General features: G+C 38.0%; 1 protein-coding gene across 2 annotated transcripts in view; it reads right to left on the minus strand.

Annotated features, from left to right (window-relative positions):
• Positions 1–21,387, minus strand: part of BRWD3 (bromodomain and WD repeat domain containing 3) — an 83,929-nt gene that overhangs the window by 53,102 nt on the left and 9,440 nt on the right. For both annotated transcript variants that reach the window (XM_050965121.1, XM_050965120.1), the window contains exons 6-10: positions 18,871–18,969; positions 7,661–7,821; positions 4,733–4,954; positions 2,996–3,096; positions 1,845–1,915 (exon numbers count right to left, since the gene is read on the minus strand). In XM_050965121.1, coding sequence (XP_050821078.1) covers positions 1,845–1,915; positions 2,996–3,096; positions 4,733–4,954; positions 7,661–7,821; positions 18,871–18,969 — 654 coding nt within the window. The remainder of the gene's footprint in view (positions 1–1,844; positions 1,916–2,995; positions 3,097–4,732; positions 4,955–7,660; positions 7,822–18,870; positions 18,970–21,387) is intronic.

Genomic DNA, 21,387 nt, shown 5'->3' on the forward strand with positions numbered 1-21,387 from the left:
CAAATTCTTATTGAAGTGATTTCACATGCTTGTTGAATCGGGGCTGACAGCATAAACTATTTTCCTGTAATGATTGTTGTCCGATGACAGTGTCACACAGAGAGTCATTATTCAGAACGGGATGCCTGACTTGTGAGAGTGAAAGTGCTCTAGTGATTTCTGAAATCCTAACTTTCATAAGGGAGAAAAGGCACGGTTAGTGTGGACGTGAAACAGACTAGCAATTTCACATAAAGATAATTACAGGTAAATGATTTTGTTTCACTCTGTAGTAAGTACCACAGTAAGATATCTTCTCTCTTGCAAACTACAAGCCTGGATCAAAACAGGGAAACAGAGTATATATCTTGAAAGACACAGCGTGACACAAAAACATACATTACCACAAAAAATGGCCCTGTGACTGAAGTGTTATTGAACCAAGTCCCTGACACTTTTGGATTAGTTTTGTTACTTATAATCTACAATATCATCTATGTTACATGACGAACTATTACACACAAAAAATGTCAAAAGAACATTATTCAGGATGCAAAGTCAAGGACCTAAAAGTTAGGAAATGCCCAAATTAAGGAGGCCTGTATAAGTTTAATTCAGCATGCTGAGCATCTGCATGATGACACAGTCTAATTAACTAAATCATATACTTTCCCTCCCAGATTTGGCCAAATTTGGGCAGATTTTTCACAGGGATAGCAAAAGGAACAGCTCTGACACAGAGGCCACACCACTGCTAAATTTCAAGTCTGCGCTACAAATTACGGAGGGGCATGAGAGAGCTTTTCAACAAAAAAGTCACCAGAGTTTTTTTACACGGGCAAAATATTGTATTTTTCCCCAGTCTCATTCTCAGAAACGGATTAACTATGTTGGCTGAAATTTAAAAACACCTAAGGACAGAAAATTTGAAGTTTAGCAAAGTTATAAGCAACAGAAAAATAAAATAGGATCTTATAATGGGAAGTGTCAGACTACCATAATAGTAGGGAGTGCTCAAGCTGTGCCTATGATATCTACTATAGGGAACACATGTGATCTTTTCAATATGAAACTGTTTTCTATCCAATTTCAAGTTCATAGAATGCTCTTTAAAAGTACAAAGATTTTAAAAAGGGAAAGGAAGGTAAAAAAAAAATACATTTTCTTTTGAACCATAGAATGTTGGACAAAGCCATGAACACAACAGTGGCAGGAAATACAGGCTGAGAACAACATTACTTCCCAGTTCGGAAACAGATCTTATTTTAAAAAAAAAAAAAATTAGAAAACTCTGGACTCTTATTGAGGAATGAGTTAAAGTTTGACTCAGAGTTTTATAACACTACCAATGTCACAGACAGGAGCTAAATAGTAATTCCTTTACATTATACTGCAATAAAGAGTTTAATATTAAAGATAAATTTAAAAGGAGATGGAGATTCTTTTCTACCAGCCATCATGCTGAAGCAAAATTCCCTCTGAAGTCAATAGGCGTTATTTCTAAATATGGACTTTGTGATTTGAGCATATGAAAAATTAATGCTTCTTAACTACAGATTTCCCCCCACTTTCCACATGACGGCAAAATTAAGCTAATCATCTTTCCTACTGAAGAATTAGCCAATTTAAATGTACAAATTGCCACTGAATATTTAATTTAAATCACTTTGTTTCTCCCCAAAAAATCTCAGATTAGCAAACTTTGTTCTGTAGAATATCAATGTATTCCCAGATATATTGTCTTCATTATTTTTCAGTAGCTACAGAGGACCAGAGATTGTTTTAAAGCTAACCTTCATTTTTTGTTTATGTTCACACACACACACAGTAAAACTGAAGTGCTATTTCTTGACTTCTATACATACCAGAGCTGAAAGATGAACAAGATATCTGAACCACAGGCCTGGATCTCTCAGCAAATTTCACAGGGCGATCCCTAAATACAAGAAAATAACATGACAATTTTAATTTTATGACCTTATCTTCATGTCCCCTAAGAAGAGCAGTATTAGAGTAACTCTGTGGTTAAAATTAAGGTCAGTGTTTCCAATTTAAGTTCTTTTATTACAGAATTTGTAACTTGAAGTTTGCCATCAGCTAGATACCCTTAAAATCAGTTTAATAAAAAAGCAGAGAGTCATGTGGCACCTTATAGACTAACAGTCGTATTGGAGCATGAGCTTTCATGAGTGAATACCCACTTCTATAGATGCATGTATTCTGACGAAGTGGGTATTCACCCACGAAAGCTCATGCTCCAATACGTCTGTTAGTCTATAAGGTGCCACAGGACTCTGCTGCTTTTACGGATCCAGACTAACACGGCTACCCCTCTGATATTTAATAAAAAAGTAACTCATGCTTTCTACTTTTAAGAGTTAAAAAAGGTCTTTTAACCTTTTTACATTTCTTTGTTTATATTCAACAAGCCAAACACTTAAAATAGAAACTGACAAGTCACCAGCCTGTAGCATGTCATCAAACTCATACTTCTTAGGGATGAAATTCTGTCTAAAGAGGTGTACATCTCCAATTAAAGTCAATGGAATTTGCATTCCTGCACATTTTAGAGAAGAATTTGGGCCTAAACATACTATGACTTGCAAAGCATAGAGCAAAGAACTCAGGGACCAATCCTTTGCAGCCCTGTGGAAATCACAGCACACAAGGAGAAAGCACACTCTCTAAGATAGCTGCAAAGGCTTATGTGGCTACCCCCTCAATCGCTTCTCACACTCCACACTGTCCAAAGAGCAGTATGGCAATCGGGCACTGGGGAATGGGGAATTGCAGATTGAGTTCTTCACTGAAAGCATCATGCCAATCAGGCAAAGGAATAAACAGCAAGGCAAACTGCTCTCTTTTCATTTATCAACCCCAAAAAGAACACACACCTTTTCTTTGCACACATCTCACTGCCCCCTCTCTGGTTCCACACGCTTCAACACTTTCTAAAATAAGTTAACATAAATTGCTTCTTTAACTGAATGATTATAAATCATCAAAATGAGCTTACTTAAATTTAATTGTATTGGCATGCCACTGCCAGAAACAGATTGCTCCATCAGCACCAGTAGAAGTGAGGTATCGGGTTATTCCTTTTCTTGCTGGAGAAAACTAAAAATACAGTTATGGCAGTTAAATCAGCTGACTTCCCTGACCTCTTAAATACAGGTATCTTATGAAAAGAATCTACTTGCCACTGACAGTATAAACTTTCTCTGAGTGTAAAAAAAGACTAAACAAGCATAGCTCCAAAATTTAAGCTTTCATAAAAATCAAACAAAGGGAGTGGAGCATGTGTATGTTTTGAGTAGCGAAGGCACTCAGAAGCTAGGAGGCCGGGAGAAGGTAAGAGTAGCCTAGACCTTCCTTTCTTACAAGACAAAGTGAGAGAATACCCCTCCTTTCCAGCAGCTGAGACTTATCTGACACACTTTAGCAAAGAGTAATAGAAAACTGGACACTGGATCCAGTATGATCCAGGATAGCACTCTGACAGGAATTTGAGCACCCTCCCACTTCCCAGCAGGTTGTTGTTTGGTTTTGTTTTTCGGGGGAGGGGGGGAGTAGAGGGGGAATGACACTTTTCACCAGGGTGTCACCCTGTGGCCACGGGTTTGTCTTTGGTGACACCGTCTAGATAGGAAGTTTAATGCTCTTGAAACTAAGTATTTCATAAATTGCTTAAGCTCTGCTTATAAACAATAAAACCAATTTAAAACAGCATACATTCTTTACACAAATTGTAAACTTGTATAGGAATGTCACAGAAAGCTATTACAACCAGTTTCTGCATTCAGTACATGTATGTAAACCTCCAAAGGAGCTACATATTGTATGATTCATTATAACATGGCAAAAAAAGTCAAATATTTTAAATGAAAACCATTGATTCAGAAGTAAAAAACTGACTCTCTTTGGACACAAAGCTCTGAAACATCCAACAGTTACTGAATAAACTCCTGAATGAATTCATTTTCCAATTATGTGTTCATATTTATGTGCTCCTTTCAACATCCACCTACATGAAATTGTATTAGTGTAAATTAGTTGTTTCCATTTATAACCCAGTAGCATAAACTTCAGTCTGCACTGTGCCTCCTCCCATATTAGGGAACTGTGTTTGAACTTGGCACCATGTTTAAACTAACTACAACAATGTAACATGATTTCATCCGCTATTACAGACTACACTGCCACTATAGAATGGAACTGCTGGTAACGTAACGGAGGATGTAACAGTGCAAGTACTACCAGAGAAGTCTGCACACAGTGACCATGCTATTTCAGTTTTGTCCCTTATCCACACTTGCATGTGCCACACCATTGTAGTTATACTGCCCTCTATCTACATATGCCACAGTTTCCAGCACAGTTCTCTGAAGTTCAGATTAAAATATATGCAAATCAAATGCAAGTGATCTGAAATAAAAAGCTTTTTCAAAAAATATCTGCTAAAAGTAAATAAACCTCTAGGTGCGTCCATTCAGTCACAACCCTCTGTGCAGACTGCCAAAAGGATGACAGTTGTGATGACAGCCTTTGAGATACCTGATCACTAGGAACTACACCAATCAATGGATTTTACACAAACCACAGAAAAGTGGTTACACGGCAACAACTCTCAAGCTGAGGCAGATTTGAACTGCTGACTCAGATGTGAAAGAGGTCTGTTTCCCACTGCTACTCCACACCCTTCCCCACCATTTTAAAAGACACTTGGGAATCTGGAGCAAGTGTTATCCCTTACCTGTATGGACGTAATGGAAGATGAATGGCCCTGCAGCACTGCAACTGGTGCACAGGTTCGAAGACACCATACTCTGACTACCTTATCACAGCTGCCTGCAGCCAGCAGTGTGTTTTCATAGTTAACAGCCATGTCAGAAATTTCAGCTGAGTGTCCTCGCAACGTTGAGAGCAGACGACCATCATCTGTAGCCCAAATTTTCACCAAACAATCATCTGAGCCCTAATATTACACAAACACAAAGATTAGGCAATGATATTTCCATATATTTTAGACAGATCAGAATCCAAAACAAAACAACAGTCGCTGGGCCATGTCTGCAAGAAATGACTACAAGAGGGCTCCAACGAACATAAGAGTCTAAGCTCGTGGATGCCTTTGCAGGATCAGGACTTTAAATATTTCTTAAAATGACAAAAATATCTGAACATGGAACACAAAAGGAAGACTACTGCTGTTAATATTACCTTCTGCAATATGATCAGGTCAGCAATAACTGAGGTACACATAGGAACCTACCACATATATTTTCAATCATTTTATTCTATATAATAAAATCATATACACATCACATTTGTGGAAATGATCCGTATCTGATAGACTAAAGACCCACATGAAGTTTCAGAGCTATGTAATAAATAAATTTGTCTAAGGGGATCTCTGATCAATAATCCATCCCTATCAGGATTTATTAGCTACCATTCCAAACTGTGAACCATTTCGTACACCTTGAATATTTTTAAATGAAACTTCAAGCGTGGAATTTCTCCAACCAAATTACACCACCCAAGGTCTTGGGATAAGACTCAGCCCTGAGCCTCTGATAGTTTTTTGATACCCAACAATGTCATGGAACACCTACAGCTTACACTGACTAGCTGGAGCGATGGTCATTCAGCTCTTCTGTAAACAGGACCAACAATACTGCACACACCTCCAAACAGTAGAAAAAGAGCTTCAAACCCTTAAAAGACGAGATTCCAGCATTCACTTCTAGTTCTGATAGAAGCTGTGGACTTTAAAATCATGACATTTTAACATACAGAAAAGCATTTAAGGTTAGGAGGTGGTTTTTGTTTGGCTGGTTTTAAAATGGTTCTCTGGCTCCCCTTGAATTGAGTATAATTGGACTAGTAATAAATGAGGCACCAAGATTTAGAGATGCAATGATACAAAAAAAACCCAAGCCACAACATGTTTTAAAAACTCTTTTAAAGAGATTAATATAGGTTAGTGTTATGTGCTAGAAAAGGTCTTATGACAACACACAACATGCTCATGGCCTCACCATCCAGGAAAGACATAGCCATCCCAATTTCATGCCAATGAAGCCTTTATCCAAACCACATCACTCTATATGACACATACACACTTCAAAATAATGGCCCAAATGCAGTCCTAGCAGAAGCAGGTGTAATTCCATGAAAGCTAATCGAGAAAAAGCTGCTCATCAGGACTGAATTTGGTCATTAAGGTAGTGTGAATAGGATTTCTCTTCTTTTTCATCCTTCTTACATGTAAGTACAGTGAATCCCAGGTATACTGAATTTGTTAAACACCTTTTTACCCAGATTAAACAAATACCATTACATATTATACTGTCTACAAGACTTGACTTTACACTAAAAAACCCCACAACCCTGTAATAGAAACTGTAACACAACCAAACACTTAGGGCTCACAGTTTATGGCCCTGTATACCACTCAGCATAATCTAGACACTAATACCCATCAGAAAAGTTTCATGGTGCAGGGGAATTCTCTGCTGAGCATTACTGTTTTGGATCCAGGTCTGTGGCTCTGCCTTCCCAAAGCTCTGCTCAGCACAGGAGAGAATCTTGCCAGCATATTTTTTAAAGTGTAACCCAATATACTAGCACAATTGAATATAATGTGAAGTGTAATGGGGATTCACATTTAATTCCACTCTAGTGAATAAAATTACAGAGATAGGTGTGTTACATGACAGCATGTATCTGTTGCTGGGAATACAGGCAGAAAAGAGAAAGAAGATTAAAATAAAAACAGAACAGTTTGTATTGATAATGTATACGTTTTTTCTACAGTGTGGGAAAAAGCTGCCTTTGAACATGGAACGACAATAAAAACCTCACAAATTCAGATTTACAGCTGCAAGATAAACTCTTGTGGATTAGTAAGTGAATACACACAATAAAAGGTAAGGAATAACATCACAAAATATATTTTGTTCACTTATTTTGACAGCTGCAGTTTAGTTTTATTTTTTATACCTCATAGTATGTTAATAAATGTATGAGAGGTTTTTATTTTTTAAAGAAGCTAGATAATCTTAATAATGAAACTTCAGTAATAAAAGACCTCACTATAGCATCTGCTATCTAGTTTTTAAATAAGAGATAAGGGAAAGCCTTCCAGTTTTTCAAAGCGTGTAGCTTAACAAAATGCACGCTAGTGAGGGACTTCTGTGAATGGTTTAAAAACAAACCAGACTCATTCAAGTAAGATGCATCTGAAGTATTTCCAAACCCCAGAGTATCACAGGAATCTGGCACCATTGAGCAGAAAAGCTTATAAACATAACACATTTATTGATACAAATCACACAGCTTTGAGCTGTAAACAACTCTCCTATAGTTCTGTGTGGGGAAGTGGATAGTTGACTAATAGTTTCAGTTGCCTGTTCCCTGACGCGGTGAGCTGTTCTAAAAAACACAAAGATAAAACAAGTATACTACACAGACTCTGCGCGTGGGAAGGTGGAAATTCTGGGAGAGGTAGTGCAGAAAGAGTTGAATTTCTAAGCCTTTCATAACCTTTGTTTTTATTTCTTCCTCGATGACAAAGTTCATTCTCTGTAAGCCAGGAAGACATGTTTAGGGCATCAAGGGAAAAAAATAATAAAAACAAACATTCAGTGATCCAAGATATTACAATTTTTAAACTCACTGTGAAAATTCGTCTCCCACTGCGGTCAAATGCCACACAATATACTGATGATAAGTGCCCCAGAATCCTCTTGTGCATCTTCATATGTTGATAGTTGGATGATGGGAATAAATGGTTGAAGCGCCCATATCCAGTTAATTGCTTGGCAGAAATTATATTTACTGGGGGAAAAAAAAATACATAATCATCTCCTAAGACCTTGTTTGGCCTGGATTTTAATTTAAATATATCACATTTAGTAGGAAAGTATGATTCCACAGCTTTTTAAGACTGACTCTCCCATTTCTTACATATATCTGTATATCACCTAGTACTATGGAAACCCAATCGTGATTGAGGCCTCCGAGGGTTATGACAATGCAAATAATAAGAACAGCAGCTCGCACTGGCAAAAATTAAGGCAAAAAAATAAAAATAAAGTCAGTGTCTTTTTAATCAGACCACCGGGGGTGGGGAGGTAGCTAAAGACCATAACTACAATCCTTTCTATGCTTCTCATATTTAACCATCCTTCTAAGAAACAGCTTAGTTGTGTTAATAAGCAAAAATTAAATCAGATATTTTAATCATATAGAAATATCAAAGAGAAACAAGAATGAACAAAATCAAACCCAGATAAATGAAAAGTGAAGAACTGGAAGGAGGAACTTAAGATAAATTTTCAGTTGTATCATCATCATCATTGGCTTTCTGAGAAGAATAAGAAAGGGTCAATGGTAAAAAATGAAGCATCTCTATTCAACGCTGTAGGCAAGTCAACATGTAATTCATCAATAAAAATGAACAACACTAAAGCAACACACACAGGAAGAATTTCCCAACCCTTAACGTACATTCTGTAGATAAGAGAAAAATTCCTGTAGGTCAACGAAGAGTGCAAAATTGATCTTTATACACATGCAAACGGGAGCACTTACAATGTATCTCTTGCACATTTTAAGAAGCTACCAACTTGAAGCAGAATGGATGCTCCTATTTTTAATTTTTTAAATTACCACATTCAATAAATTGCTTTTAACACAAACATTAAAACAGTAGTAAGAAGCAATTTTCAAAGCGGGTGCCATTATTTAAAAATAAGTTACGATTTGATGTAATTGAAGTACGTGATGGAGAATATGGTGATAGAGAATGCTTATAATTACCCTCTGAACGGGCTTAGACTACTTTTCACAAATGAAAAGAACTACCTCCAGGACCCAATAAAATGGCCTCTTCACATACATTCCCCACAGCCTATAGAGAAGGAGTACAGGGCCATTTTCCAGATGGAATCTCTGTTGCTTAGGCTACGTCTAGACTACTCGCCGTATCGGCGGGTTAAAATCGATTGCTCGGGGATCGATATATCGCGTCTCATCTAGACGTGATATATCGATCCCCAAGCGCGCTTATATCGATTCCGGAACTCCACCAACCCCAGCGGAGTTACGGAATCGACAGGGGGAGCTGCGGACATCGATCCCGCGCGGTGAGGATGGGTGAGTAATCCGATCTTAGATATTCAACTTCAGCTACGTTATTCACGTAGCTGAAGTTGCGTATCTAAGATGGATTTCCCCCCGTAGTGTAGACCAGCCCTAAGTTTCCCTAAGTGACTTGAAAAAAAGAAGAAAAAAAAAAAAAAGACATGGGAAATTTGTGGTGCAACTGGGAACATAGTCCTGATCTAAGAAACATTAGCCCCACAGCCTATCCCCTAGATCAGTGGTTCTCAACCAGAGGTACACGTACCCCTGGAGATATTCAGAGATCTTTCAGGGGATGCATCCAATTCATCAGGGATATTTCATAGATTCACAGATTCCAGGACTGGAAGGGACCTCGAGAGGTCATCGAGTCCAGTCCCCTGCCTAGTTTGACAACTAGTTTGCCTAGTGTTACAACGGGCTACATAAAAAGCATTAGTAAAGTCAGTAAAAACTAAAATTTCATATAGACAATGACTTGTTTATACTGTTTCATGTACTATACACTGAAATGTAGGTACAATGTTTATATTCCAATTGATTTATTTTATAATTATATGGTAAATATGAGAAAGTAAGCAATTTTTCAGTAACAGTGTGCAGCGACACTTCTGTATTTTTATGTCTGATTTTGTGAGCAAGTAGTTATTTAAATACGTTGAAACTTGAGGTATGCAAGACAAATCAGACACCTGAGAGAGGTACAGTAATCTGGAAAGGTTGGGAGCCACCGCCCTAGATCAGGGCCTCTCACACAAAATTACTTAATCTTTTTTTAGACGAACTGATAACACTTTGGTAGAGTACCACAAGTTCTATTTACATAACATGCTAAATAAATTAAAAACACTATTATTAGGCTTTTTTCCCTCCTTCCAGATGAGGTAACTAAGGAATAAGAGGGTGAATGACTTGGCTGGGAAGCACTGTGGCCTAATAGAACAGGCACTGGCTGTAGAACCAAACAGTGATCAGAGTTCCAATCCTGGGTTTGGTGCTTACTTGCTATTGTTTTCAGTATATTTTTTAAACCAATATTCAGGACCAGATACTCATTTGGTGTCTATCAGCATAGGCAAACTTATACCAGCTAAAGGTCTGTATCACAGCATCGATAGGGTTTTGTTGTGCATACATGGCTTTGGCTTTGTAAAGAGCTCCCAACAGCTCAAGTAAAAGTAGAGAGGTTATTTTACCTCTGTCTTTCGTAATGGCGTGACTACTGCTAGAATACTATGTCAAGTTCTACTCACAATTCAAGAATGATAGGGATAAACTGGAGAGAGTTCAGAGAACAGCCATGAAAATAATTAAAGAATTAGAAAACATGCCTTATAGTGACAGACTCAAGGAGCTTAGGAGGTGACTTGATCATAGTCTATGAGTATTTACATGAGGAGTAAATATTTGAAAATGGGTTTTCAAACTAGCAGAGAAAGGCATAACATGATCCAATGGCTGGAAGTTAAAGCTAGAAAAAAATCAGATTGGAAATAACACACACACATTTTTAACAGTGACTTTAATTAACCAGTGGAACAAATTTACCAAGGGCTAAATTCGCCATCACTGACAATTTTTAAAATCAAGATTGTATGTTTTTTCTAAAAGATATGCTCTACTAATTATTTTGGGGGAGTTTAAGGCCTGTATTATATAGGAAGTCAGACTAGATGATCACAGCAGTCCCTTCCAGCCTTGGAATCTATGGTCTACAATGCAATTAAAACCCCCTGGCTGCCCTGTATCAGCTGGCTCATGCTAAGAGGCTGTTTAATTGCAGTGTAGATGTTCGGGCGCAGGCTAGACTCGCGGAGCTCTAGGACACAGGAAGGTGGGAGGCTGCCAGAGCCCAAGCTCCAGCCCAAGCCCAAATGTCTACACTGCAATGAAACCTCCCCTTAACATGAGCCCTACGAGCCTGCATCAGCTGACATGAGCCAGCCGTGGGTTTTTAATTGCAATGTAGACATATCCTATTAATTTAAGCTTATCTTATCAACTGAACGTTGAAGGATGAAGGTCTCCTCTGTAGCCACTATTAGCGCCTCTCACTCCTTTAGTTTAAAAATCTGGTGAACTGTTTGTCCCATTTATAATTTGTTTTTAATTTTATCATCCTTTAGCTACATACACAAAAGATTATGAAGAATTTTTATGAAAGGGGGAGGTAGGGAGTGGGAGAATGACATTATTTCAGAAGCCAATTAAGGTTGCCAACTGACTAGACGGTCCAATAAAAGATATTCCTCATCCACCTTGTCTCTCTACACATTCTGGGACCAACACAGCTACAAAAACACTGCATACAACAATATATATATATACACACCTATCACATCATTTACAAATCCCAAGCACATAGAAGCAAGGTAATAAAGAAACTGCCCAGACAACCAAAACATTGTTTTCAAGTACAAAGAAATATTTATTTCATATCAGACAACTCCAGATGAGTAGTGTTTTGACATTAGTGATGAAAAATGGTATTTGTTGTATTTCAGAGTTATCTATAGTAAGTGCACATTACACACAGTGATCAGCCTTAAATACAAGTCCACAATACAAGTAACATAATTTTACCGTCCATCAACTTACACTTTACCTATTAAAATACATATTCAACTTTCTTCTCAGGAAACAGTACTATGCCAAAATATTAACTGATATTTTCCATTTAACTGTACCTGAGAACATTGTGTTAATTCTTACACTGCCTACATAATAATGTTCTTAACTATTCATGTATCTTTTTCCCCCATTACTACAGTAGTGCATAGAGGTTCTATTGTGCTAGGTTCTGTATATACATAGGAAGGGCTTGCCTACACACAGTTTTTGTACTATTTTAACTAGATCAGTTTCTAAACCTATATTGTCAAAGCAGTACAACTCCCTAGTGTGCACACAGTCATAACAATATAAAGGTGTAGTCCTTTAACCTCGACCATTCTTCCTTGCTTTTCAGTGCTTAGGTTTTGTAAATAATATGATAGGCAACAATGTATTTGCCTTTTAGCAATTTCAAACAGCTTTGCACCAGAGTTTTGTTTCTGGAACATAAATGTTTAAAAGATTTAATAGTAGCATGAACCAGGAAGTTTCACATACATATCAAAATATGCTAGAAAATACTATCTTCCCTCTACTATAAATTCCACAACCCTTTTCTCACCGTGTTATTCATCTTAAAATTAAATATATCAGAAACCCTATTTTAAGAAAAGTAGAACATGGTTTATTTTGTTGAAAATTTTAACTTAAAAGCATCTATGTGATTTATTTTGAAAATGTTAGCATCCTCCCCTCCTTCACATTTGCTATATACAATATCAGGGAAATTTTCAAAAACAAACAGCAGTGAGGTGCTGAACTCCAACTGAAAGTCAATGGCAATCTGGCATCTATCTCCCCGCTTAGAATCCTAGGTTTATTCTCAGGTTTGCAGTTCGCTCACACCTTGACCATGTGAAAGCCCCTTTAACTTCTCTCTGTTTCCACTTCCTCCATGTGTAAAATGGAGATACTATTACTTCCCGACTTTAAGTGGATGATAATAAAACTTAAATATATTCATGTTTGTAGAGTGCTTGGATATCTTTGACTAAAAAGTGCTTAAGAAATATCAAGTATTATTGTACCATTAAGCAAAAAGAAGATGGTTAGCAGTTTTGAAGTGTTCACACACTGGATTCCCATTTTTTTTTTTAAAAAAGCAGCCAATATTAAAACACACGCATACCACACACACACACACACACAAAATTAGGCTGCAATTGGTTTTCTATATTCTTATATTTCAGTGAATTGCTGTTTTCAGATAAATTGCAAACAAAAAATACGCAATCCCAGCTCTCACATCTTTCAGTGGAGGATTAAAACAAGTTTAGATATAACAAGGAATTGCATGCATGCACAAACACACACTCTCCAAAAAGCCTTTCTGAAGGCTGGTTCCTTCAGTACAATGATGTTATTGTGCTCATAATGCTTAAAGCTTTAAAACTGGGATTCCCACATAGAAAATAGGCAACATACCAGCCCTAAGAAATTTTAGCAACATCTCTCACTAGTTGCTTTACTTCATGCTATATCGGGCGTAACAGCAGCCAAATAGTCTATCTGACCACAATTATTTCTCCTGGGAGGACCTTTTTAAACTGTATTTCCATGTAGCACCCCCTCATAGGATGGGCTCTCTCTAACTGCAGATGGCATGGTGCACAGAACACAAGCACATCCAGTTCACTCTTTAAAAAAAACAAGTGCTTCCTTAGAGTGTTCCTCTTGTGTAAGAGTTTAATTTCTAGCTGCTTAAATGATTCATCACTTAGACATATAGGTGCCAGCAAATCTTCTGGTTATTTACTGCCATTTGCAGCCATAATATTCATTTACACATTGAGATCCATGCTCCCAAAAATATCAATTGTTTGATGCCACAGATAACCTGAGTTATTCTCCCCTCAGGAAGGAGAGGATTCTTCTCTCAGAGGAGGAATCTGCAGCTTCCCTTGTACATGAAGCTTGTAGATCCATTGAGAATTTATAATTCCAACTCATAGATGTTGGGACATCTCAAGGGGAAGCCAACCCCTTTGTTGAATGTCCTAGCTCTCCTCTCCCACCCAAAGGCAGCACAACTAGCTCTGTGGCTGTGCTGACACTGAATTCCCTGATCCACATGGTATATTAACCCTCCTCACCTTATTAAGGAACAGCATTAACTTTGGATGAACTTTCCATCTGAAAAATCTGCCTATAAACTAGAGGAGCATGCTTTAGGTGTGGCTGTTCTCCTGCTTTCCCCTGACAGCTAGCTCCACTCCCTCAATGCATAGATATACACACACATTCTTACATTACGCCAATTCCTAGACAAAAATACTTAAACTAGAGTCCAAGCCATGAACACATATTAGTAATTTATGCGTAAAATTCCCAACAAGCATGTTATTTAAATAAAACACAATTAAAAAAATACACACCCAAGAAATTGAGTTAACGGTTGAAACACAAAAATCTGAAAATACAGAAACAGTTGCTCAATTGTACAAATGCTTGAACTACTTTAGATCCCTTCCTTATGGGTGGAGAACTGAAAACATGAGCCACAGAACATTAACGCCAATGTCAGCACTATATATACATGTCTCCAATACTAGGTGTGGTGCCTTTGCACCACATTAGCATTTGTTCTTTTAATGTAAGCACTGTAATTTCATAATCTGGACATATGGAGTTTTACATGGAGAATGAAACCTGCCTGGCTAGCTAACCCAATCAGAAGGCCTGATTTAGCAAGGAGACTAGGAACACCACACATGAGGGAATTGGGCTCTGAGTTGGGGAATAATTGCCTTCAACACATTTTTTTTATAGTGAAATATTTGTAAAATATTTTTGTGGACTGCATATGGCCAAAAAAAGGAGCAGAATTTGGAACACCTACTGTAAGAATAGAGCATTTTAGCCTTCATAGTCACTGATATGACAAAGTTCTTTTTTTATGGATAGGTAAATCTTCAGAGTTTCTGATTTTCTCAGAGCATTGCTATGTGGGCAGACTTAAGGTAGTTTGGATACCTTAACAATGAATTTCCATACATGCAATTGTGTTTCTTGTATATTGATGTTAAACTATGAATTTTCTGGTTTAATTTTTTTTGTACTACCTACAGTGATTACATAATAATGTTCACCCTTAAGTTACTGATCCATACTCTCAGCACTAACTTTTTTAAGAACAGTTCTAACATGGGACAGAGAAGGGAAGCCTGCCTGCTTCCTTATGTCTGCACAAAGGACACCTGTCTCCTGCAAGATGTAACAGGTGCCTAGGAGTAGGTTTGTGCCACCCACTGAAAGGGCTGTTAGAACTCTCAACTCTCTCTCCACCATAATTCCCCCAGGAGCCCTAGAAAGTTCACAACTCATTCTCCATCTCCCAGCTGTGATGGCACAAAAGTGGCCTCATTTCCCACTTCTGAAGGAGCAGATTAAAGAGCATTTATATCGATGAGGTTGTCCTCATGGAAATTTCATCCCAGTTATTCTGTTAGTGGGGGAAGAGGACATCAGCACACGTCTCAGAGAATCAACAAGGAAACTCCACATCCCTGTGGTATAAGCCCCTATCTAGGGGCCGGCAGCATGATTCCTGGTAGCTGGTAGTTTCCGCAGACACATCTTCCTCCTGTCCCAAAGAGTTTCCTAACGCACACTATGTATAAGCACACAACTGCACTACATACCAGTACTCTTACTGCATTCCCTCCCCAATCTCCCAGTTGTAAGTTGAGTGTTTGTATTTGTTGGAGGGGGAAGAAATGATCTGTATCATTCCCAATCTTACCTCACTCTCCACAAATCCCCTGACCTGGAGGGAAAGGATCTAGGTGCTGTGCAGCACACAACTGAAGGATGAGGAGATAACTATGAGCACTCCCACAGAAGTAGCATCATATCGGTTAGTAAATTTTTGCATAATCAAGTCCTTGGTTAAGTTACTACTGAAGTCAACATTACTCACGGAGGGGAAAAATGATATTGGACACTTTTACACCTGCTATTTCTGCCCTTTGTTTATTTGTCTAATCTTCAAGTGTAAATCATTTGTATGCACAACCACAATTTCATAAACAAACGAAACAATTATGTGCCTATGTTACTGGAAATTTGACACTTAAAGCAACATTAGGCTTCAGAATTAACTTATTATTTAAAAGATCTGTGAAGTACCCTGTTCACTTTGAGCTGTTTCCAGCTGTCTAAGACCGGAATACATGAGTTCACATTTGGAAGGCTCTCTTCTCAAGCGTACCCACTGGAATGTATTTGTATAAAGAAAAAATAGGGGGATGTGGAAGGAAAGGGGAATTTGTCAATTTTAAGATAAAACGTTTATTCTGCAGCATCTCCGCCTGTCACAGCGGCAGTCAGGAGCTTAACATTTCTAGTTTAAATATTAACCTGCTTGTTTACCGGAATTCAACCCATTCTACAAAGCATGTAACACTGACACTCATCTTGCCTTCTAAGCAACAAGATTTTTAAGTACAACATTATAAGTTTGCTTGGTACTTAACAAACATACAATGGGACATCTTTAAAAACTTTACAGCCTATCAGATCCACGAAAACCTATTATGTACAAGAGGAGAATTCGGAAAACAGTTCAGAAACGGGAGTAGGAATTGTTGTGAAATCATATCCCAAAATGACCATATAGTTCAACTATAACCAAGTTTTAGGGAGTGTGTTTTTTACACATACCTGTACACTAAGTTTCCTGTCTCACCTAACAGCAGTTATGCATACATATGGAAAGCAGAAAAAACTCTTTAAGTTGTAACCACACATATTAATATTTATACAATGAATTCAAAAGTACATAACAGCTGCTTCTATCATCACAGTTTTATCTTGGTGGGTTCAGAAGTGACAAGAGATGAAGCAGTAAGGATGCAAAAAAACAGAAAACTCTTCTGCTCTTTACCACCCTGAAGTCATTTTACAACTGTTATGTCAGAGGTAATATATAGCTCTTTGACATAACAGCCATGAAGAAAACAGATCAAACTTTTGAGCCTAACTATAATTAACGAATGGTAATATAAATTATCCAAAACCAGCTGTATTTTGATTGGCTGAATCACCTAATTAAGGTTATGATCCAGAAGCCTTTACATATGTATTACTTCTATTTCTATCAATAGGAGTTGTATGTTAATAATTAAGGTCAGACCCATTAACAGTCCATTAACACAACTGTTGCTTTATCATTACTAGGCTACTTTAAAAGAATAAATGGAGAGACGTTATCATGTAATACAAAGTCATAATCCCTTTGTGACCTCTAACTATCAGGATCACATATGAGTTATTAGCCAACACAAGGAAAATTTACAAATGTTACATTGTTGCATATTATTTGTCGGGATATTAGAGAGACAAGGCCGTGAGGTGATATCTTCTATTGGACCAACTTCTGTTGGTGAGAGACAGAAGCTTTCGAGCTTACAAAGAGCTCTTCTTCAAGTGTAAACTCGGAAGCATCTCTCTCTCTCCCACCAACAGAAGTTGGTTCAACAAAAGATATCACCTCACCCACTCATTGACAGAATAGAAGTAATAATGAGACATTCTGTTACTTATATAACACACATCTTGTGCAGAGTGACACTGACGGGGTTTCATTCTCAGCAGATGTTAATTTTAGGAAATAAAGGAGGAAAAAGGTTGGGATGGAGACCAGAAACACAAAAAATGGAATGGGGACAGTAGGAACAAAAAATAAGCATCCTCAACATGAAGAAGAAAATCAAAATAATCCCAGATGGGAGGGTCCTAGCTTTGGACCGCGGATAGAGAAACTCACTAAGAAGGTGAAGGGGAAAATTTCCAAAAAGGCTAAAGCAGGGATAGTGGGAAGGAAGAGAGACAAAAAAGAAAAAAAAACTTTTTTTTTTTGATATTTTAAATTAAAAACAATAGTTGGACTAGATGCTACAGAAACCTAGAAAATCTTCCCTGTTACATTTGTCAGCTTGCTCTATTTGAGAGATGTGAGGGTGACAGCAGATTCCTCAACAGACAATAAAAAAAGTGTGCACTTGTGTGTGCCCATCTGAAAAATAAAATAATAAAACAACAAAGAAGGTGTGCGCAGAGGGCAGCTGCTTGTCCTCCGGCAAGCCATCAAGTTGGTTTCTTTGCTGTAACAATGGCTAGTTTAAGTTTTAGCCCTTGTCTACAGAAGAGAGGTTTTTTTTCAGCACAGACTACGGCATGAATGTAAATCCATGTAGTTATATCACAATAAGAGTGTCCACATTAGGATTTGTATTGGTATAAGCATTCCTTCTGTTATTTTAGTTTATTTTAAATCACTTGGGAAGGTGTCTCTACTAAAACCAACAAAAGGAATGTTTATATCAGAATAAAAGCATCTTCACTGGGGAAGGAGGGGGAGCACGAACTATACCAATATAACTATAGCTGTATATCTAATAAAGCACTCCGACGTAGAAAAGGGCTTAAACAGTTCAATGCCTACATGTCTTATAGTTATGGTGGGAATCACCATTGGTGCTATTATACATAGTCTTACAAGTTATTTTTCCTTAACATATGTACGCTGTTCAGACTGACACAATGCTTGGGTTCTTAGTTTTGTGATTCAATTTCTCTTTGAGAGAGCTATGACAAGCAGTTCGCTTTGTCTTAATCTCTCTAATCAATCCTTGAGGCAGAAGTGTTCCCGAGGAACCAAGAACTGGTGTTTTGGCTGAGATTCCTGGAATAAGGAATTGCCTGTATGCTCTTTCTGACCAAGTCTGTTGAAAAGACTCTCATGTATAGGTTAAACAAACAAGAACATACCTCGATTTCATATCACTGATTTCTCCTCCAAAGGGATGCTAACAAGTCAGGCTCTGACATCCACCACCACTTGGCAGAGGGGCAACAATATAATTTATGTATATACAGGTGTGCGTGCAAGCACACACAGATTTAAAAATGAGAAAGCAAGAGAGCATATGAAAAAGACTCAAGAAGCAAAACACTTGTAGAATAAATTAAAAGCTTTTGGGATGAGTTCATCTTGAAACTCATCAAAAAATGTAAATGAAAACCTAAAGTAGCATCTGGATTAATAACAAAAGTTTCAATTGAAAAAGCTAATAAAGATACAAATAAAATCCAAAACACTTTATATTTTAATGGGATATTACTTACCAACATTCGGTGGCTTCCCATAATTTACAGGTAGTTCAGGAGGACGGCCTCTGTGAAGAGCTGCAAATGCAGATCCCTTCCATAGCGTATGCCTGCAGTCTAGATCAATGAAATTAACAGTTGATCAAAAAAAAAAATAAAAGAGCAGCAGAGGTGGGTTCTGCATTCAGCTGACCCATTTGTCCGAATACTGATAACACCAAAAACTCATCCCCTAACTATCTAGTATGTCCTGGCTACAGAGAATCAGAGTTTTCATAAAACGCAGCTAAATCATTTTAAAGAGTCAGGTTTCAGACAAACTAGTGATGTTGAAACTCTGATTTGTATTTACTATGTGATAAAGTCTTAGAATTTGGAAACATTTCTATCTTTATTTACTTGGCTTCTCAGGTTTAGAAAGTCTAAATTTGATGGGGTAAAAAAAGTGCGAGAGAATAAGAGTACATGTAATTAACAGTGTAATAACATTTAATAAACTTCACATGAGGAAGGAACACTAAAAAGTAACAATCTCAACTTTTCATCTTAATTTGCATTAAGAAAATCCCAGTGTATTATACATCTGGGAGACAGTACACACCAATACTTTATACTTGAGATGGGAGTGAGTAAGATTTTTGTTTTAATAAATTTGGTTTCCTTTAATTGGTGGTAATGTGCTTTCCACATTCTCTCTCTTTTAAAACATTGTTTTTAGAATTAAGGCCATTTTCTTTTAAGGTTCTCCAGCCACTCTGCTGCCAGTTGGCCTCAGACAGCCTTCCCTCTAATGGAAAAAATAGAGCATTTTCAGAGCCCGCTCAACAAAGTGCCTCGGAAATCACAGTTGGGCATTTTCCATTAGTGGCCATCTGGAAGGAGAGAAATGAACTTCTATGAAGAGGAAGGTCTGTGGAGCAGAAGGCTAATGCCAGTGATGGATGGACTCATGCATCACCATTGAATCCATGAACACGGAGTGTCCAAATCCAGGCAGAACCCTGATGGAACATATAACAACCCAAAATTTCTCTTATTCTCAGCTTTCTCTTATTGTAATAATTATATATAGAAGTGCAACTTAAGCTTTCTAGAACAAAGGCGTGAGCTCTCTATTTTCTGTCACTATCTAGACCAGTACTTCTCAAAGCCAATCCACTGCTTGTTCAGTGAAAGTCCCTGGCCATCTGGGCTGGTTTGTTTACCTGCCGTGTCCCCAGGTCCAGCCAATCGCAGCTCCCATTGGCCGCGGTTCACCGCTTCAAGCCAATGGGGGCTGCAGGAAGGGTGCCCAACACATCCCTTGGCCTGTGCCACTTCCGGCAGCCCCCATTGGCCTGGAGCAGTGAACCGTGGCTAGTGGGAGCTGCGATCGGCCAGACCTGGGGACACGGCAGGTAAACAAACCGGCCCGGACCGCCAGGGGCTTTCCCCAAACAAGCGGACTGGCTTTGAAAAGCCCTGATTTAGATTACTCAAGTGCAACTTTAAAAGATCCATAAAACTGTCATCTGGAAAGAACAACTACTTCTTAGAACAAAGATATTGTTTACTCACCAAGTGGCTCAAGGCCAATATATTTTCTCTATACAGAAAGTCAAATACATGGAAGAAATCTCCCTGTAACTCATCACATTGCTCTTCAAGTTATCCTATATCTCTGACTGACTCATCTGAGCTCTGCCCAGTAATCATCTGCCCTGAGATTTATTCTAACATTGAAACTGGAACAGGGGTTTGCAACCAGCCATTGTTTTTTTCTTTTGTTTGCTTTATCAATCTGCCACAGAAATGTTTTCTTCTTCTCCCTACAAGTATGGAATTTCTCCATTACATTACACCTGCCAAGGGCCCACGTCAGGCAAGATTAAGCCCTGGGCTTGCAGCAGCTTTTCTGTACCTAAAAAATGGCACAATTTTAAAGGATATCCCATGGTTTAGCAGGACCACCCTCAGGGACAACATCCAAATGAAAGAGGAGACTCCCAGATTCCCAATGGGACCCAGCACTCACTTGTAGTCATGAAAGGACCAGATATAGCTCTTCATTTTTACAGCTGCTTCATTTCTTCTCCTTCTAAATGCTACACAATTACATTCAAAGTAATGTATCTAGTAATGTACATTCAAAACTAAGTACCTAGTTTTACAGGAACAGGGATACTAAACACTGTTTCAGCAACATCTTTTAAAATAACTGAATATTTCGAAAATAATTTTCTGTACACATATCCATAGACAGAATAAAAGCTGGTATGGTATAAAAGGTTTTATGGACACTTGCTTCGGATGACCTGCATAGTGCTAAGTGGCAATGTGTATTCTCTCCCAAGAAAAGCTCTATCTCACAGGTTATTGCATGTTGAACTATAGCACCTTAAATTTATAAGTATATGGTGGGGTTTGGATGCTGAGTTTATGGTTTGGGTTTTTTCATGACATATTGAAGTCTGGGATATAATTAACAAGTTGCTGGCAACATCTCAAGACTCCCATTCTTCAGGATGACAATAGCTGATGGCTTACAAGCAAAGC

This window comes from Gopherus flavomarginatus, chromosome 8, assembly GCF_025201925.1.
Source record: "Gopherus flavomarginatus isolate rGopFla2 chromosome 8, rGopFla2.mat.asm, whole genome shotgun sequence".
In the NCBI taxonomy this organism is placed as follows: domain Eukaryota; kingdom Metazoa; phylum Chordata; order Testudines; family Testudinidae; genus Gopherus; species Gopherus flavomarginatus.